This window comes from Erythrolamprus reginae, chromosome 2 (genome assembly GCF_031021105.1).
Source record: "Erythrolamprus reginae isolate rEryReg1 chromosome 2, rEryReg1.hap1, whole genome shotgun sequence".
NCBI lineage: Eukaryota > Metazoa > Chordata > Lepidosauria > Squamata > Dipsadidae > Erythrolamprus > Erythrolamprus reginae.
Genome location: NC_091951.1, coordinates 289,273,334 through 289,292,467, shown reverse-complemented (window position 1 = coordinate 289,292,467; position 19,134 = coordinate 289,273,334). Strand labels below are relative to the sequence as shown.

Sequence of the window (19,134 nt, the reverse complement as noted above, 5' to 3'; positions counted from 1 at the left end):
CTCTCCCTCTCTCTCTCTGAAAATCCTCACAAGGGACTCCCGGAGGCTCCACTCTGCTCCGCACCCAGCAGTAAAGTGTCGCTTTGGCAGGGACAAGGCAGGTGCACTACTGAGTTAGCTGGTCCTGGTGGAAGCGTCTACAGCAACTGCTGAGGCTACTCTGGTGGCGTCCCTCCTGGGTAAATCAGCAGTGCGCCTGCCTTGTCCCTGCTGGGTGTAGAGCGGAGTCTCCAAGAGCCCCTCACGAGGATTCCCAGAGAGAGAGAGAGAGAGACAGTGGCAGAAAGACGAGAGGTAAAGCGAGAGGGTGGAAGTGAAGGACAATGTGTGCATACAGGGAATCCTCCTCACGAGGGGCTCCCAGAGGCTCCGCTCCACACCAGGTTAAGCCCCAGTAGCAACCCGCGATGCACTAAAGCCACAAAAGGTGAATCGCGAAGTGGCAAGGGATCACTGTATTACTAATCCACTGTGTATGGATAAGAAATCTAGTTTCCATTACTCCTATGAAATTTAAATTTCCATGGTGTTCAGATCAGTTTTATTTATGAAGTTGTGGCCATTGCAATATCCTTGGGGCCACATGCTCACAATTTCCAATTCTCACTGCCAGCTTCCCACAAGCAAAATCAATGGAGAAGTTAGCAGGAAGTTAGTAGTCACTACCACCCCCATTGCTTTGTTCTGAAGCCATGGTCATTCTGTTTAGGAAAGTAAATATTGATTTTTTTTTTTAATGAAGTTTGTTTGCCACTGCAATTAGTTTTCTGTTTAGAATAGAACAGAATTATTCATTGGCCAAGTGTGACTGAACACACAAGGAATTTGTCATTGGTGCATATGCTCTCAGTGTACAGTAAAGAAAAGATACATTTGTCAAGAATCATGAGGTTCTTAATGATGGTCATAGGGTACAAATATGTAATCAGGAAACAATCAATATTAATATAAACCATGAGGATATAAACAAGCTACAGTCATATAGTCATAAGTGGGAGTGGTTTTCTTGTGTCAAATCAGTATATTGAAGGAACATCACAGCTCCTTTTTTGCCTCTCGGCCCAACCCAGGGCCATTTCCAAGGCAGTTAATTTATTCATAACCGACAAACCATATTCTGAATTTGAAAATTAAGGGAGACTAGGTTTGCCTACAATTTAATGTTCATTCTGGCTACATCAGAATGTCTCAAAGGATGACCCAACAGGAGACAGTGTCTCTTCCCCCCTGATATACACACAAAAAACATCACTAGGTGAGTAGATTTCATTTTTTTTAGCAGGCTAAGTAAACAACATCTTGCAAGCTAAAATTACAAACTTCCCAACAATACTATTAACTCCTTGATCCAAGAGGACAAGTCCTTCCTAAATTTCCTTTTCACACACTTAAATCATTGGGAGCTACTACCACTCTGGATTCTGCAATTGCCAATTCGCTCAGGGATGCGCTATGTGGACGCATGCACAAGATGATGACACCTATGGCACTGTTGAGAGAACCAGCTCAGCAGCATGGCAGGCCTGGGTCACTGCCGGTTCCAGCGATCTCGTCCACCAAGTTACTAATGGTTCTATATTATTATTATTATTATTATTATTATTATTATTATTATTATTATTATTATTATTATTATTATTTAGATTTTAGACTTTTAAAAATACAATCACCAACATATTGTCCTCGGAGAGGGGCGGCATACAAATCTAATAAATAAAATAATAAAATGAAATGAAATGAAATGAAATGAAATGAAATGAAATAAAATAAAATAAAATAAAATAAAATAAAATAAAATAAAATAAAATAAAATAAAATAAAATAAAATAAAATAAAATAAAATAAAATAAAATAAAATAAAATAAAATAAAATAAAATAAAATAAAATAAAATAAAATAAAACAAAACAAAACAAAACAAAACAAAACAAAAATAAAAAAATAAAATAAAATAAAATAATATAAAATAAAATAAAATAAAATAAAATAAAATAATAAAATAAAGTAAAGTAAAGTAAAGTAAAGTAAAGTAAAGTAAAGTAAAGTAAAGTAAAATAAATAAAATAAATAAATAAAATAAAATAAAATAAAATAAATAAAATAAAATAAAATAAAATAAAATAAAATAAAATAAAATAAAATAAAATAAAATAAAATAAAATAAAATAAAATAAAATAAAATAAAATAAAACAAAACAAAACAAAACAAAATAAAATAAAATAAAATAAATATTCACAGCAAAGAATGGTGCTTAATCCCAAAAATTTACGCACTTCAGTCTGGACAAATGGTTACATAGCACGTCCTTCTTTATCTGTATCATATAACACACAATAGAAGACTTTAATATAAATGAGTTCCAGTGCTGCAGAAAATCAGTATATCTACTCCAGGAAGATGTTTTACTTCATTGGGCCTGGCAATTTTAATATGGAGTAAATTCTGTAGTTATCACAGAACACCAATAAATATGTAAATGCAGTGCTTACCTACATGTGGTTACATGATGTGGAACAGGCTATGGAACTGCATGCACCTCTTCTGAAGTCTTTTTAAAAATCTTAGTTAAATGAAAACTCACTTAGCCTTAAGTCATTATTACATCAGGGAGATACCACACAGCAGGACAGACAATTCATCCAAAAACTAGATATGACATGCTGGCAAAAGGCAAGCAGCCGATGGGCCAGTCTTTACAGAAAGATATGTTACATTAGACAACATCTACCTATTTTCTACTGAGGCATAATTAATATAAGGAACATTATTTCAAACCAGAATAGGAATGCACATTTTTCCAAACTTAAATGTACCTTCTTAACTCTATCTCTTTTGAGGTCATGGAGTACATCTTTGGCTCGGGTAGTTTAGCTTCAGGCACAAGCACGATGGCACAGTCAGTAGCACGGTGAGGTGACAGCACACCTGCATCATCTTCACTGAATGCATCTGCAGGGTACCAGTACTCTCTAGTGATCTGGGGGGTGCGGGAGGGTGGTTGTGTGGTAGTTGTCGGGCAAATGAGTGTCTCTTTTGTTGGCTCTCCATGTGGGCCTGTTCAGGCAGTGGGCCTGGTGCGGAAGGCAAGGCCCCAGTTGAGATAAGGAGCTTTCCTGGTTGGATCCAACCTCTATAGTTTCCCTTTAGGAGGCTCCTAATTCCTTGGGGAGGCTGAGAAGTGTGAGTAATGCATCTCCCCCTTGACTGGATGGCTCTGACACTTCCTTTGTTTTGCTTGGCAAAGCGAGGGACCCCCTGCCAAGTTGGTGTTCCAGAGACAACATTAATACACAGCAGTATGGCCTGTTGACAGGGGGGGCAGCAGTTGAAAGGGGGATAGGCCCCAACCCTGTTTCCATCCTCTTTGGGGCCCATCTTACTCAGGTTCAGCAGGTTGAAGCTTAGGCAGCCTCAGCTGAATCTGCCTACAGGTGGGGCAGGGACTTCTCCCAGCCGCAGGACAAATCGCTGGCGAAGTCGGCATCTCGGTTTCAGTATTTCACTGTGCAGCAGGGCAGTCTGGCAGGCAAGGGGCTGTGTTGGTCCAGCAGTTCTAGTAACTGCAGCAGGAGAAGAACAAACACCTAGGGCCAGCTGGCCCACCTGCCGCCCATGCCGTAATTCCCTCTGAGCTGCATCGGTTCTGCCAACTGGAGTTGGGGGTGGTCTTCTTGGCTCCCTGGTGGGCTCCATTGTGGGCTCCAGCAGTCATTTCATTCCACTGGAATCCAACAGGAAGATTCCCAGGTTCTAGTTGTAGGCAAGCCATGGGAGATCGAACAGCCTCCACTCACCCAGGGCCAACCAGCACCACTCTTCCCTTTGCAGGCAATGGCCATCAATCCTCTCAGCAATGCCTCTGGTAGGTTTCCCATTAATCCCTGGGATGAGCCATGGAATCAGACATCTCCCTCCTCTCAGCCTGGGCTCTCCTCAGCTGAGCCTGGATTCTTGGGCGCTGGCTACCTCAGCCATCCGCCCTCTGCCACCTATCTGGCCTGCTGCCAGGAATTCACAGGGCCATGCCGCTCATTCAGGCAGCCCCCATAGCTACCATCCGGCTTTTCCCCATGCTCCATCTTCCCCAAGTCTTCCTGGGGTGGCCAAGGAACAGCTGGAGCTCAAGACCCCGGAATGTAGCTCCAGTTGCAGTGAGGTATTTTGTGGAGTACTGGCTTAATGTCAGGCACTCATAACAAATTGAACTCCGAGGCATTGCTTTTCCTCAAAGAATAAATTTATTTCGATGCACCATCTTGGCGCTACAAGTTTCCATTTCTCAAGTTTCCAAAACAACTGTCACATTGTCCAACCAAGATAGAAGCTGATTGCTCAATGCCATCTGTCCTTCTCCTTCTCTGGTCAGTCAGACATTGGAATGTGGTTGACTCATCAGTTAGGAATTCTGTTTTGACTGAAGGTTCCATCCCTCCTTCAGCTCCAAACTGTGTCAAACTGAATCCATGTCAGAATGCCCAAGGATACAAACAATCCAGTGGTGTGATTCATTTTTTTTTCACTACAGGTTCTGTGGGCGTGTCTTGCTGGGCATGGCATGGCTTGGTGGGCATGGCAGGGGACGGATCCTGTAAAATCACCATTCCCTCCCCACTCCAGAGAAAAGTTACTGCAAAATCCCCAATTCCTCCCAATCAGCTGGGACTCAGAAGGTAGAGAATAGATGGGGGTAGGGCCAGTCAGAGGTGGTATTTACTGGTTCTACAAACTACTCAAAGTTTCTGCTACTGGTTCTCCAGAACCATTTAGAACTGCTGAATCCCACCTCTGAAACGATCTCACTCACCAATCAAATTCTGACTTGACAATAAGTTTCCTATGGAAGTGTTTATGCCAAAAGTAGCTTTGAGGGTGGGAAATTACAACAGAACAATCTACAAAAAATGCAAGTTAAGTTCTATAGCTCATACTGTTATTTTTCTTTAGTAAAATTATGTTAATGACTTAAATAGCTCAAGTTGTCTTTCACAACTGTGTATTTTATCTAGCAATCACATTTTAAAAAAAATTAGTTCCTTTAATGATTTCATAAAGTATCCACTGTTTACATTTGTTGATTATAATTTTTCTATTAATTTGATGAAACTAGCATGAAAATTATTTGTATTAGTCAGCAGGATAGCACATTTTCGCCATAAATAACTGATGTGACAAACTGGCAATCTGCTTCTGCCAGGCTCCCTGCTCCCTTTGCCTTAATTTTTTTTTTAATTAAAAGAAATTAAATGTGAAACTAGCATGTCACACACCACTCATCAGTTTTTCACCTTTATTTCCAAGAATACCTCTAGGCATGAGATAGATCATGAAAGTAGCCTAGAAAAGTAAATATGGTGAATGGTGTGAGCCTGATGCTTGGTTTTAATAGGTGCCCTCTTACTGAAGAAAAAAAGATAAATTTACGATAAAATGGTGCTTAGAATCCTCAATAGTTTGTCCTTTAATAAATTGATGTTGACTATTTACAAAAACTATGGAACCCTTCATGAATAGGCCCAACCACCCTCATGGCAGACATTTTTTGAGACTACTAAAATAGAAACATAGAAGATTGATGGCAGAAAAAGACCTCATGGTCCATCTAGTCTGCCCTTATACTATTTCCTGGGTTTTATCTTAGGATGGATATATAGTATGTTTATCCCAGGCATGTTTAAATTCAGTTACTGTGGATTTACCAACCATGTCTGCTGGAAGTTTGTTCCAAGCACCTACTACCCTTTCAGTAAAATAATATTTTCTCACATTGCTTCTGATCTTTCCCCCAACTAACCTCAGATTGTGCCCCCCCTTGTTCTTGTGTTCCTATTAAAAACACTTCCCTCCTGAACTTTATTTAACCCTTTAACATATTTACATGTTTTGATCATTTTTATCAGTATCTTTTTGTAGGTGAGGTCTCCAGAACTGAACACAGTACAGTGTTCCCTCGATTTTCACGGGTTCCAACTTCACGAATAGAGTATACCACATTTTTTCCAAAAAATGAATTAAAAAAATACTTTGTGGGTTTTTTTCTATACCACGGTTTTTCCCGCCCGATGACATCATCGCCAAACTAATAATTTTTGCAAATAAATAACAAAAAAAATAATTATTAATAAATAATTATGTTTATAAATATCAGAATCACTAAGTGTCCTATTCAATGGTGAGTACCAGTGATAATGGTGAGTAAATGGTTGTTAAGGGAATGGGAAAAGGTAATTTAGGGGTTTAAAGTGATAGGGGATGGCTTGTGATACTGTTCATAGCCAAAAATGGTGTATTTACTTCTGCATCTCTACTTCGTGGAAATTCGACTTTCGCAGGCAGTCTCGGAATGCATCCCCTGCCAAAATCGAGAGAACACTGTATTCCAAATGTGGTCTCACTGTGGGAACACAATCTCCCTCTTCCTGATTGTTATGCCTCTAGCTATGCAGCCAAGCATTCTACTTGCTTTCCCTACCGCCTGACCACACTGTTCACCCATTTTGAGACTATCAGAAATCACTACCCCTAAATCCTTCTCTTCTGAAGTTTTTGCTAACACAGAACTGCCAAAACAATACTCAGATTGAGGATTCATTCCTAAAATAGTTTTATTTATTCCAGAGTGCATTGGATTTTCCTTTAGTTCATCAACCGTATCCCAAAGTCTAGTGTGACTTTAGACCAGCAGTTCTCAACCTGTGGGTTGTGACCCCTTTGGGGGTGCAATGACCCTTTCACAGGAGTCACCTAAAACAATCGGAACACACATATTTCTGATGGTTTTAGGAACTGAGACACCACTCGGTGGATCTTCTCCAGGTGAGTCCACCACTACTGCAAAAAAACAAACCTTCTGTACCATGGGACCTTCTGAGCATGCCCAGAAGCCAAGTTTCCAGCATTGTGCATGCATCGCCATCTTGTTTTTGGCTTTTTTTTCAATTTTAAAATAATTTTTGGCACTGTATGAGGCATGGGCACACGGCACAGGAGGAAGCAAAGCGGCAGCGAGGTAAATTAGAACCCACCCCTGAGTTTCCTAATTATTTTATTATTTTATGGTTGGGGACAGTGAAGGGCTAACAAAATTTCTACTACCACACTATGGGTGTGGCTTATGCAGGACGCCCCGCATTTTCTTTCAACAACTTTCAGTGCAAATTGGGTGCTCTAGGGTGGAGCATAGGAAATGATGATTCATCCTAGAAATTGGCGAATCACTAGATTTAGAAAGTATACTTTCACAAGTGGATATAATAATTCTATCCACCCTCTTTCTGCATTAAATTACATATTTTTAATTTGCATGAAAATTTACAATAAAATGTGTAAAATATGTGTCAAGAGTACTTTCACCCATTGTTAAATATATTTTGATACGTTTTAAGCCAGGAAATGTCAAGCCAATCAGAACTGACAGAACTGCAAAGTTTCCAAGCTGTATGTTAGTCTGGGAAACACAGATCAGTTCAGTTCATATACAGCAAGGGTGTCACACTTGCATCATTATAGTGGTGTCACGTGATGTATGAGAACTTTTCCCTCTTTGCTAAATCTGGTGGGTTGTGGCCAGTGGGTGACACATCCAGTCTGCGGGCTGCAAGCTTGACATACTGATATACAGTATGAATTTAGTGTGATTGGATTCATCCTCTGTTTCAAACGAAAACCCGTGTTATAACTAGCAATAGAGGGGAGATGTGCCCAGGGAGGCTTCTACTGCCCTCATAATCTCAAAATTGAAGGGGTTTCTTAGTGTGAAGAGTGAGGACCATGAGCACAACAATCAACTGCAAGATGCTGTGGCTAACTAGTCAACTCCAGGAGATTCAGGTCATAACTGAATGCTAACCTGAATTCCAAAAGCATTTAACAATTTTTAAATTCCATTTCACAGCTCTATTTTCATAAAGTAGCTTAGAGATAAGAAAGGGGGACAGCTACTCTAAATGACATAATCCTTCCAGGAAGATTTGAAATCACTTAAGAATTACACAAGAAAGAAGTGAGGCCCAGAAGAACAGCATCAATGTGGTCATTGTGTTAGGAAATCTGGTTGAATGTTTTGAAAGTCTTGCAGGTTAGTTAAGTGACCCCTGGGGAAAGAGCTTGAAACTCCACTAAAGAGGAAGCACAAAGAGTTATTGTGTTGATTGCTCAAAGTTTTCATTGTTAGGAGGCCCTGTCATTTTTATCAGATTCAAGCAGGGGTGGGTCCCACTTACTTTTGCTGCCAGTTTGCATCGTGGCATTTTGTGCGCGCTTGCAAGCTTCGTTCATACACGTGGGTGTGTTTCACTTCCACGCATGCTCAGTAGCTGGAATCAGTTTGAAACAGAGCTGAGGAGCGAATCAGCTGTGCTTCGGGCAAAGAAATAAAAGTCAGCATTAAGCTGGGGGTTGGGTGGGAGGGCCCTTTTTGAGCAGGAAAACAGGAAAAACAGGGGAAAATTCACCAATTTTTTTTTAAAAAAAGATGGCGACGCCCATGGACTGGTATCAACCAAATTGGGTCAGTGACATCACCAGCGGGTCACTACCAGTTCGGGAGATCCTGTCCAAATTGGGAGGAATCTACCCCTGGATTCAAGAAAATGAGGCAAGGCAAATGATGCGCTCCCTGATTAAAAATGCAAAGAAAATCCTGTCCTCATTTTTTTAAATACACTACTCTCTCTCCAGGCAGTTAGAAAAAGATGACATAGAACTTCAACTTTAGTTACTTTAAGACTTTAAGAAGTATGGACTTCAATTCCCATAATCCCCTAGGGGATTTTGAGGCCCATACAACTTAAAAGTTGTTAATCGGACCGGAATATCTCCGGGACCACCTTCTGCCACACAAATCCCAGCGACCAGTTAGATCCCACAGTGTTGCCCTTCTCCAGGTCCCATCGACTAAACAATGTCATCTGGCGGGGCCCAGGGGAAGAGCCTTCTCTGTGGTGGCCCTGACCCTCTGGAACCAGCTCCCCCCACCCTCCTTGACTTTCGTAAACTCCTTAAAACTCACCTCTGCCGTTAGGCATGGGGGAATTGAGACATCTTCCCCAGGCCTATATAATTTATGTATGGTATGTTTGTGTGTATGTCTTGTTTTTAAATAAGGGGTTTTTAGATGTTTTTAAATTATTATTATTATTATTATTATTATTATTATTATTATTATTATTATTATTATTATTATTATTATTATTATATTAGATTTGTATGCCGCCCCTCTCCATAGACTCTAAATATTAGATTTGTTATTGTACATTGTTTTTATTATTGCTGTGAGCCACCCCGAGTCTACGGAGAGGGGCGGCATACAAATATAAATAATAATAATAATAATAACAATAATAATAATAATAATAATAATAATAATAATTCTAAGAAATATTGACATAGACTATTTACAGGTTATTTGTTATCTTCCTACTTTTAAGACAATAGTAGCTGAAAACCAGGTTTGTTTGGGGGGGGATTGGTCTACCCCAAATATTTCGATTAAAACTCTCAGAATGTCCAATTTATTTGGTCAACCATTTTGGAACATTAGGCAAACGTAATGTTACTACAATTAATGCTTGACTTATAAATCATTCGCTGACCATTTCAAGTTACAATAGGCCTAAAAAAAGTGACTTATGACTATTTTTCCATGCAGCATTTGCAGCACATAGACATGTGACCAAAATTCAGGCACTTAGCAACCGGCGTGTACTGTATTTATGACAGCTGCACTGTCCCAGTGTCATATGACTCCATTTTGTAACATTCCAGGCCAGCTTCTCTCAAGCAAAGTCAATGGGGGAAGCTTGAATTGCTGAAAAACCATGTAATTCACAACCATTGATTCGCCTAACCGTGACAAAAATATGGTAAAATGGGGTGAAACTCGCTTGACTCACTTGCTTAGCAACAGAAATTTTGGGCTCAACTGTATTCATAAATCAAGGACTACCCATAGAGTTACAAAGCTCAGGGTTGAACATTTTGGTTCTGTATATTCTCTTGAGCCTCTGAATACATTGGTTATGACCTTTAAAGCCCTTCATGGCATCGGACCAGAATATCTCCGAGACCGCCTCCTGCCGCACGAATCCCAGCGACCGATTAGGTCCCACAGAGTGGGCCTTCTCCGGGTCCCGTCAACTAAACAATGTCGGTTGGCGGGTCCCAGGGGAAGAGCCTTCTCTGTGGCGGCACCGGCTCTCTGGAACCAACTCCCCACGGAGATTAGAACTGCCCCTACTCTTCCTGCCTTCCGAAAACTCCTTAAGACCCACCTTTGCCGTCAGGCATGGGGAAACTAAACATCTCCCCTGGGCACGTTAAATTTATATATGGTATGTTTGTTTGTGTGTGTGTTTGCTATTACATGGGGTTTTCTTAAATCGTTAAATATTTTAATTAATTGGATTGTTGTGACTGTTTTACTTGTTGTGAGCCGCCCCGAGTCTTCGGAGAGGGGCGGCATACAAGTCCAACTAATAAATAATAAATAAATAAATAAATACCACAGTTTCAGGGACCTCAGTACCATCATATCTGCCAAGCAAGGCTGGATTCCTAGCCTACCAGTATGGGAGCAGGGTGTGGGTTCTTCATGCTTGGAACCACTAGTGGGTTCCTACCAGAACAGAGAAGGACACTGCACCAGTAGCAAAAGTTGAGCTGTGCATGCGTGCACGGAAGCAAAAAATAATAGCCAAAATCTCATGCACACGCACATCCCCTCACAAGATTTTGCTTCCTACGCATGCACAGAAGCAAAACTGGGATGTGCACGCATGCACACAAGATACACAAAGCTGCGTGCACAGTACACGGGTAGTAGCAGTAGGAGCAATCCTCCCCTGCTTGGAACCTGTAGATTACCTACCTCAAGCCCTTCCACACTGAGAAACCAAATCATTCCCACCTTTTCTTAAAATCAGCAGAAAACTTGCCCAATCTGAAATGTACAGAGGGAGTGAAGTGCAGTGGTTAGAGCTACCTGCTACCTTTAGTTCAGCACTTCAAATCTCACCACCAGCTCAAGGTGGACTCAGCCCTCCCTCCTTCTGAGGTGGGTAAAATGAGGACCCAGATTCTTGGGGAGGATATGCAGATTCTGTAAACTGCTTAGAGAGGGCTGTAAAAGCACTATGAAGCAGTATATAAATCTGAATGCTATTGCTATTGTCCTGCCTCCCCCCTCCCCCATACAGCTCTCGGCCACTCTTTCAAGCCAAGCAGTCAGGTGAGTCCTCAGGTGAAGATTAGGCAACAGGCACCAAAGAGCCTTTTCTCTTCTCCTCTTATTGCTATTCCCCACATGAAACATTGAGGAAGTCCTTTTGTTATTCTTAAGTGACAATAGCTGAGCAGGAAACATCCAGCTGTGAATCATTTAAGCACTGTCACCTAAGGTGCCTTGACGGGAGTCCCATCAAGAGTTTAGGATCAGGCCAAATTTTTTATTTTGTTTTGTCAAGTAGGTATCCGTGGTATACAGAGATATAATAATATTTATATACATGATATTAGTAAAAGAGAAACATTAGGAGAAGGGACGGAAGGCACTCTGGTGCACTTATGCACGCCCCTTACAAATGAGTTTCCAACTTCCCCCCCCCCCCCCTCCACTCCCACGTTTCACGATAGGCAGACTTTTAATACAAATCCCATTACTTCAGTTTCCCTTAGTCCCACCATCATCTCCACCGTCTCCCCCTTTTTTTGTTTTGGTTTGTTTAAGTCTTCTCATCCGACTTTTTCAAAGCTGTTGAGCTGTGGTTTCCGCGCTTGAGTAATCGCTTGAATCTCCGACGAGCTGGTGGGACTGGTTTTTTCTCTTTCCTTCCAGAGTTTGTGGGTCGAGAAGAAGCTCTGGCTGCCTCCTGGACTTTCCTTCTTCCCTCCTCCCTCGGTGCATCAGCCTATAAGGCTGGGCGGGCAACCCATACCAGTTCAAACCCGCTCAGGTTAGTTAGTTAGTTGGAAAGAGAAAGAAAGAAAGAACCGCGCTCGGTCTCACTTGGTGCTTTGAGCTCGCGAAGTAGTTGTAATGCGATAGGAAGGAGGAAGCGCTAGAAATGCTCGGAGGGCGTCCCGTTTGAATTATTATCAGCAGTGGGAAAGTGGGAGTAGAGCCAGAGGAGAAGACATAGATCAGAGCCGAACTTTTGCTTCCCGATGGTGCTCATGACGGACCTTCAGCCTGACGGGGAGGAACTCAAGACCGTCAGAGTGGCCAGTAAAAAGGAAAAAGCGGCTTTAATCCAGTAAGTACAATGCCTAGACGTGTATTGAAAAAGGAATTGTTTTGAGGGCTCCGGCGATCCAAGCAACAAAGGGGCTCCTTTATGCCAGAAGACGGGACCTTTTCCGGCCGGTTGCTTGCCTCCAGCCTTAGGTTCCTTCTTTGCCTAAACTTTAAAAAGAAAACTCCGCCCCTGAAGAGCGACTGGGGAGAGTTTGGAGTTGGATCTGGAGTAACTTAAGAGTAAGTCTTGGATAAGGGGTCAGTTCTTGGCGCGTGAAACATTGCTCGGGTCCCGGAGTTGTGTGTGTGTGTGTGTCAAATGGCTACAAGCGAGGGACAGCCTGTTTCCGTCAGTACAAAATATAATATTGTATACAATATATTATAACATATATATATATAATAATACATAACTTTTAACCTTAAATTTACAATTCATATTGACTGGTTGTAATATGATTTGATTGCTTATATGCACCCAGGCAATCATTAAGTGTAGTACCTTATGATTCTTGACGAATATATCTTTTCTTTTATGTACATTGAGAACATATGTACCAAGGCAAATTTATTGATTGGTTGATTGATTGAATTTATATGCTTTCCAAGCACACAATTCCTTGTGCGTCCAATCACACTTGGCCAGTAAAATTCTATTCTGTTCTGTTTTGTTCTATTCAACCGTGGACCTCACCCTATTCCTGTCTGTAAGGGGACATGCACAAGCGCACCAGCGTGCCTACTGTCCCTATCCTAATGTTCCCATTTATTCGTACTCATTTCTCATGTATATATCTACACCTGTTTATACTTATATGTTTACATGTTAGGTGCATACTTATACTTGCTTTCTCATCCATGCTTGACAAACTAAATAAATTTAATATGGGAGAAAGTCACAATAGGAGGTTCTTGATGCTCTATGAGTTTGCTTGTTTTCTTGCAGATGTTTCATTATTGCAACTAGGTAACATCATCAGTTCTAGTAAGGAGTGTGGTTTGCTGTCAGTTTATATTCTGTATGTCTTGCCTGTCTGTGTTGAGTGGGGGCGGTCACAGTAGTTTGATTTCCCCGGTTTGGTTGTTGGGAAGATGAATTAAGGTTTAATCGAGGTTCAGTATGATTTGGCCTCTTGTGTGAGGGATAACCTTGTCATCGTTTCCATCACCCATCTCCTCCTACAAATGACTGTGTGACTGTAACTTATATTGACTAGTTCCTAATATGATTGGATTGCTTATTTGTATCCAGACTATCATTAAGTGTTGTACCTTATGATTCTTGATGAACTTATCTTTTATTTTATGTACACTGAGAGCATATGCACCAAGACAAATTCCTTGTGTGTCCAATAACACTTGGCCAATAAAAAGTCTAATCTAGCCTAGTCTAGTAGAAATGAAGTTTCTTGATGGTCTGTATTGAGTGCCTCTGAAGTATTGGGTCTCGGGTGATCAGAGTATTGGTACTTGATTTTGGATGGGCAGATCTTAACTGTGGTGATGATGAACCAGGCAGGTCTTAACAGGTGATATTGATGTGCCAATTATATAATCAGCCTTGTTGCCCAATTTGTAAAGCGGAAAGTTGGATTCAGCTCTAGAGTCTAATAAGGTTTATCACATTATAGAGATTCTTTTTCAGACTCCATGGCAGTGCATGATAAAGCTATAGTTGGCAAGACTGTCGAGGTCTTCTGTTGGAGAGTTTTGTTAAGTCAGTGATGACTTTTGGCCACTGCCTGCAGGGTTGTTGTCATTGTTTTACAGGATTTCAGAAGTGGTTTACTATTTCCTAGGTTCCAGGGGTGAGAGGGTGTGGTTGGCCCAAGGCCACCCAGCTTACCTTGTCCTTAAGGTACAGTCTCCAGGATTCTAGGTGCTTAACCACTATACTAAACTGATTTATTCTGATAGATTTACTCCCAGTATTATCAATTGGATTGATAAAAACTGGTTAGTTCGCAATACTTCTTTCACACATTCTTGAGATTTCATATCATCTGGTAGGAAAAGAGACTCCTATATGAATCTGCCAGATATTATTACCATATTATTATATTATTATTATTATTGCCGATCGGTTTCCGGTCACAATTCAAAGTGTTGGTTATGACCTATAAAGCCCTTCATGGCATCGGACCAGAATATCTCCAGGACCGTCTTCTGCCGCACAAATCCCAGCGACCAGTTGGGTCCCACAGAGTTGGCCTTCTCCGGGTCCCGTTGACTAAACAATATCATTTGGTGGGACCCAGGGGAAGAGCCTTCTCTGTGGTGGCCCCGACCCTCTGGAACCAACTCCCCCCAGATATCAGAGTTGCCCCCACCCTCCTTGCCTTTCGTAAGCTTCTTAAAACCCACCTCTATCGTCAGGCATGGGGGAATTGAGATATTCCCTTCCCCCTAGGCTTATAAAATTTATGCATGGTATGTCTGTATGCATGATTGGTTTTTTAAATTGGGGTTTTTTAAATTACTTTTAATATTAGATTTGTTTACATTGGCTTTTTACTGTTGTTAGCCGCCCCGAGTCTGCAGAGAGGGGCGGCATACAAATCTAATAAATAAATAAATAAATAAATTTCCTAATCCACAAGAATTAATGTGCCAACTGTGTTACCTGTAGGATTCATATGAGATTGTATTTCTATCTAATTATGCAGGCCAGGAGGATGGCTTACTTTGAAGGATGACAAGATTTAGGAACGCATCTGGAAAATGTCTCTTCAATTGGTTAGCTTCCTCTTCTTTCCACTCCTTTGAGCTCTTTTCAGCAATGAAAGAGAAGGCATTCAAAGCATGGGAGCATCTGATAACTTCACCTTGCTTGGCATGGTGCCAATGATGAAAATAGTACCTGGTTTGGGGCTCTGGTTTTCAGTAGGCTAGCTTTGTGCCTACTCACAGAAACCAGTACCTACTGTTTTTCTTGAGAAGGCAAACTTAGTAGGCCTATACACTTCCATTCTAGGAATTACAAAGGACAGTTCCATAGCTCAGACTTGTATCTGACACACAGGTTTAGAAAGACATAAAGGACACCTGTGGAAGGCAAGAGTAAAAGGTCTGCTTTGAGAAAAGTGTTTGGATTTTGTTGTGCTTGTGAAAGGCGGCTGGGAGAAGGGTGTTTACTGAGGCTTTTTTGTTTATTTATGGAACTCGCATTTTTCATTTTGGAATTTGTACACAACATTATGTTCCACTTTTATTTCTTTGCATTGGTCTTGCATAGACAGAATAAATAACAGAGTTGAAAGAGAACTTGGAGGTCTTCTAGCCCAACCCCCTGCTTAAGCAGGAAGCCCTATGCCAGTGATGCCAAACCCAGGGCCGCCATCAGGAATTTTGGGGCCCCATACAGCCTAAGTGTCTGCCCCCCCCCACCACCATTTTAAAACTACTTTATTTTGCGACATACCAATTACGTATTAAATTTACCTTTTAAAAAAAAATTAAACCCTGCCACTACAACAAGGTACACTTGTTTAACAGATTAATAATATGTTAATAACGCAGAAAATATATTCAAGTGACATCAACGTATTACATACATATAAATAAATAACCAGAACAGTGCAAATACACCAAATTAACAAAATATTATTAATTTTGCCATCAACAATATTAAAAGCAGCAATAAGATGGCACAAAGGATAAAGACAAAATACTCCTGCATCACACTAGAAAAATATTTGTTTTCACAATAATACCAATAAATAACAGGTAACCAGAAGATAAATTATACGCAATAATGTTTAAAACTATAGTAAACTCCACCATAGGTGTAAAAAGCACAGTGCAAGAAAAAAGAAGAGAAAGAGGAGGGAAGAGCAAAAAAACCTTCTCCTCATTAACCTCTCCACCTATCTCCTTATAGCATTTTCCAAAGTTTGCAAAATTTTAAAATTGCTTTATAAAAAAGAACATACCCTCACGTATCATCAAATCCACATTATGAAGCAAATGTGCAAAAAATCTAAGATTTTTTCTCATACATGTACCTGCTATTGAGTTCCATAACTTAATATATTTAAGCTTTTAAATGTCTCTTAACAAATAGCATGTCCATGGCTCTAAGAGCAACACCTTTTTTCCCTCTTTATTCTTTCTTCTTTTCCTAGGATGTTATCATATCTATTAAACATATGGTGAGATATTACTGTGTATGCATTTAATATAATTTAGAATGTGAAATTTAAAATACCAAACTCCCGCTTCAGATCCCGCTGCACAAGTCTCAAAATATGACGTGGTTGTTTGTTTTTTGAAAATCCTTAATCCTTAGCTCTACACAGCTTCTCCTTTGCATATTCAAATCTTCCTATTTCCCAGAATGCTTGCTTCTCGAATCCAGGATGGTGTTTGTTCTCGAATCTAAAATGGCGAGATGGCTCCAAAAAACATGTCAACTCCAAAGCAACACATCTTTTCCTCACACTTAGAAGGGAACAATTTTGAAAAAAACCTAACACCATAACCAAAATGTATACCAAATTAGGTCTGATCCAAACTTCATCTTTAACAGCTATGAAGCTCTTCAGGCAGAATAGAGAAAATTAGGCATTTTTGCTGACTTGTGCTCTTGCCTGCTCCCGATTGTAACAATTTTGCAATTGAATCCAATTAGCTTCCTTAGCACTCTCGCCGCCCCCCCCCCCCCCCATTTTTCAATTTGACCGGGCCCGTGACGCCTGTACCGGTAATACTGCCCTATCGGCGGCCCTGGCCAAACCTATGGCACGGGTGCCACAGGTGGCACAAAGAACCATATCTGCAGAAACATGAGCCTTTGCTCTAGTTCAGCTCCAATGTGCATGTGTGTGCCAGCCAGCTGATTTTTGGCTTTCACAGAGGCTCTGAGAGGCCATTTTTGGCTTCCAGAAAGCCTCCAGGGGGAATGAGGGTGGGCGTTTTTACCTTTCCCCGGCTCCAGGGAACTGTTCGGAGCCAGAGAAGGATGAAACCTGAGTCTACTGGGCCCACCAGAAGTTGGGAAACAGGCTATTTCCAGCCTCAGCTGTTTTTGCCCTCCCCAGGCATTGAATTATGGGGGTGGGCACTCATGTATACGTGATAGCGCACACCCATGCTCTTTCGGCACCCGAGGAAAAAAAGTTTCGTCATCACTGCCCTAAACCATTCTGGACAAATCACTATCCGTTCTCTTCTTTAAAATCTGCAGGAGCACCCACAACATCTGAAGGCAAGCCATTCCACTGATTAATTCTTCTCATTGTCAAGAAATAAAGAGCTTTATAATTGACATGAGCCCTCTCTGTTTACAACCATTCCATTCGTTAATTGTTCTTACTGTCATGCTAGCGGATTGAATTTCTTTTTTAATTATACAATTCACATCAGTAGTACAGTAGTTTAAAATCAGTGATTTTTGAAATGGGGTGAAACAAATGCAAATCTCAATATTGCAAATGAATATATTTAATATGCCACTTTATTAAGATTTGAATAAAGTTATATTCAGAATCCATTTTTCTTTCATTTCTCCCATTTTCCCTTGAATGGATATACAGTGTTTCCTTGACTTTCACGGGGGATACATTCCAAGACCGCCCGCGAAAGTCAAATTTCCGCAATGTAGAGATGCTCCCTTTCTTTCCTTCCTTCCTCCCCCTTGCTCCTCCATTCCTGGTTTTACTTACTCCCAGAACATGCAGGGGCAATGGAGTGGCAAGCAGGGGGCTTTGTTTTGCTCGCTGCGGCAGCGGCGGGCAGCATTAAGGCTCAACTTCAATTGGAGCTTACCAATGTTCCGAGAATTAAAGGGGTGGGATCAGAAGGCTGGGGCAGAAACGGAGCTTTTATTTAAAGAAGCAGGACAGCTGAGGTGGAGAGGGGGAGGAGAAGAGTTAAATGCACAGTATTGTACATCGGGCAGCCCCAGAAAACCCTTGGTGTGCAAAAGAAACATGGAGTATTTTTTAAATAATATTTTTGAAAAACCGTGGTATAGACTTTTCGCAAAGTTCGGACCCGCAAAAATTGAGGGAACACTGTAAACAGAATATCAGATTTGAGAGAGACCTTGGAGGTCTTCTAGCCCAATTCCCGGCTCAAGCAGAAGACCCTATAGCTGTGATGGTGAACCTATGGCACATGTGCCACAAGTGGTGCATGTAGCCATATCAATGGGCAGGCAAGTTGAGGTCCACAAGCTGATTTTCGGACCTTCTGGGCTCACTGGGAGTCACTGTTTTCAGCCTCAGGTGGGGCATTTTCACTCTTTCCAGGCTCCTAAAAAGGCTCTGGAGCTTGGGAGAGAGAAAAAAAGGCCTTCTGGTTCAACCGGAACTTGGGAAATTGGCCATTTTCCACCTCCGGAAGGCCTCCTGGGTAGGGGGAGAGTGAAAAAAGGATGTGCCATGACTAAGGGGGTAGGAGTGGCATCATGTGCGCAAATGCAGGAGGGCACATGGAAATATGGTTGTGGGCATGCATGCCAGCGATCCCCCACTCTTCACCCTTTTTAGCACAGGAACCAAAAAAGATTTTCAATCACTGCCCTATACTATTCTGGACAAATGGCTGTCCAGTCTATTCTTTAAAACATCCAGGGATGAAGCACCCATAGCTCCAGAAGACAAGCCATTCCACTAATTTATTCTTCTCAATGTCAAGTAATAAATATCTTTAAGGTTGGCATTACCAAGGTCTATTTACCAAGGTCTATTTTGTAAATTTATGTAAGTAGAACTTGATCCAGAGCTTGTTAGGTCTCATAGACATCATCAGCATCTAGTCCAAATTCCCAAATTGAATCCTTGAACTTCCAGTTGTGGGAGTTCATAGGTCCAATCCAACATTAGTTAACTCCCAATGAATTGTATAAGGTAGATTTCAAAAGCAGTGCTCTATCTCCTTTATATTTCAAGAACTATATGGTA

General features: G+C 41.1%; 1 protein-coding gene across 2 annotated transcripts in view; it reads left to right on the top strand.

Annotated features, from left to right (window-relative positions):
* Positions 1-19,134, top strand: part of GRAMD2B (GRAM domain containing 2B) — a 78,788-nt gene that overhangs the window by 14,117 nt on the left and 45,537 nt on the right. Inside the window, exon 1 of one of the 2 annotated variants that reach the window (XM_070742849.1) lies at positions 12,068-12,248. The exons of the other annotated variant lie outside the window; for it this stretch is intronic. Within the exon in view, the coding sequence (XP_070598950.1) occupies positions 12,160-12,248 (89 nt within the window). The 5' untranslated portion in view covers positions 12,068-12,159. Of the gene's footprint in view, positions 1-12,067; positions 12,249-19,134 lie in introns of those variants that run through there. 2 annotated transcript variants of the gene reach the window in all.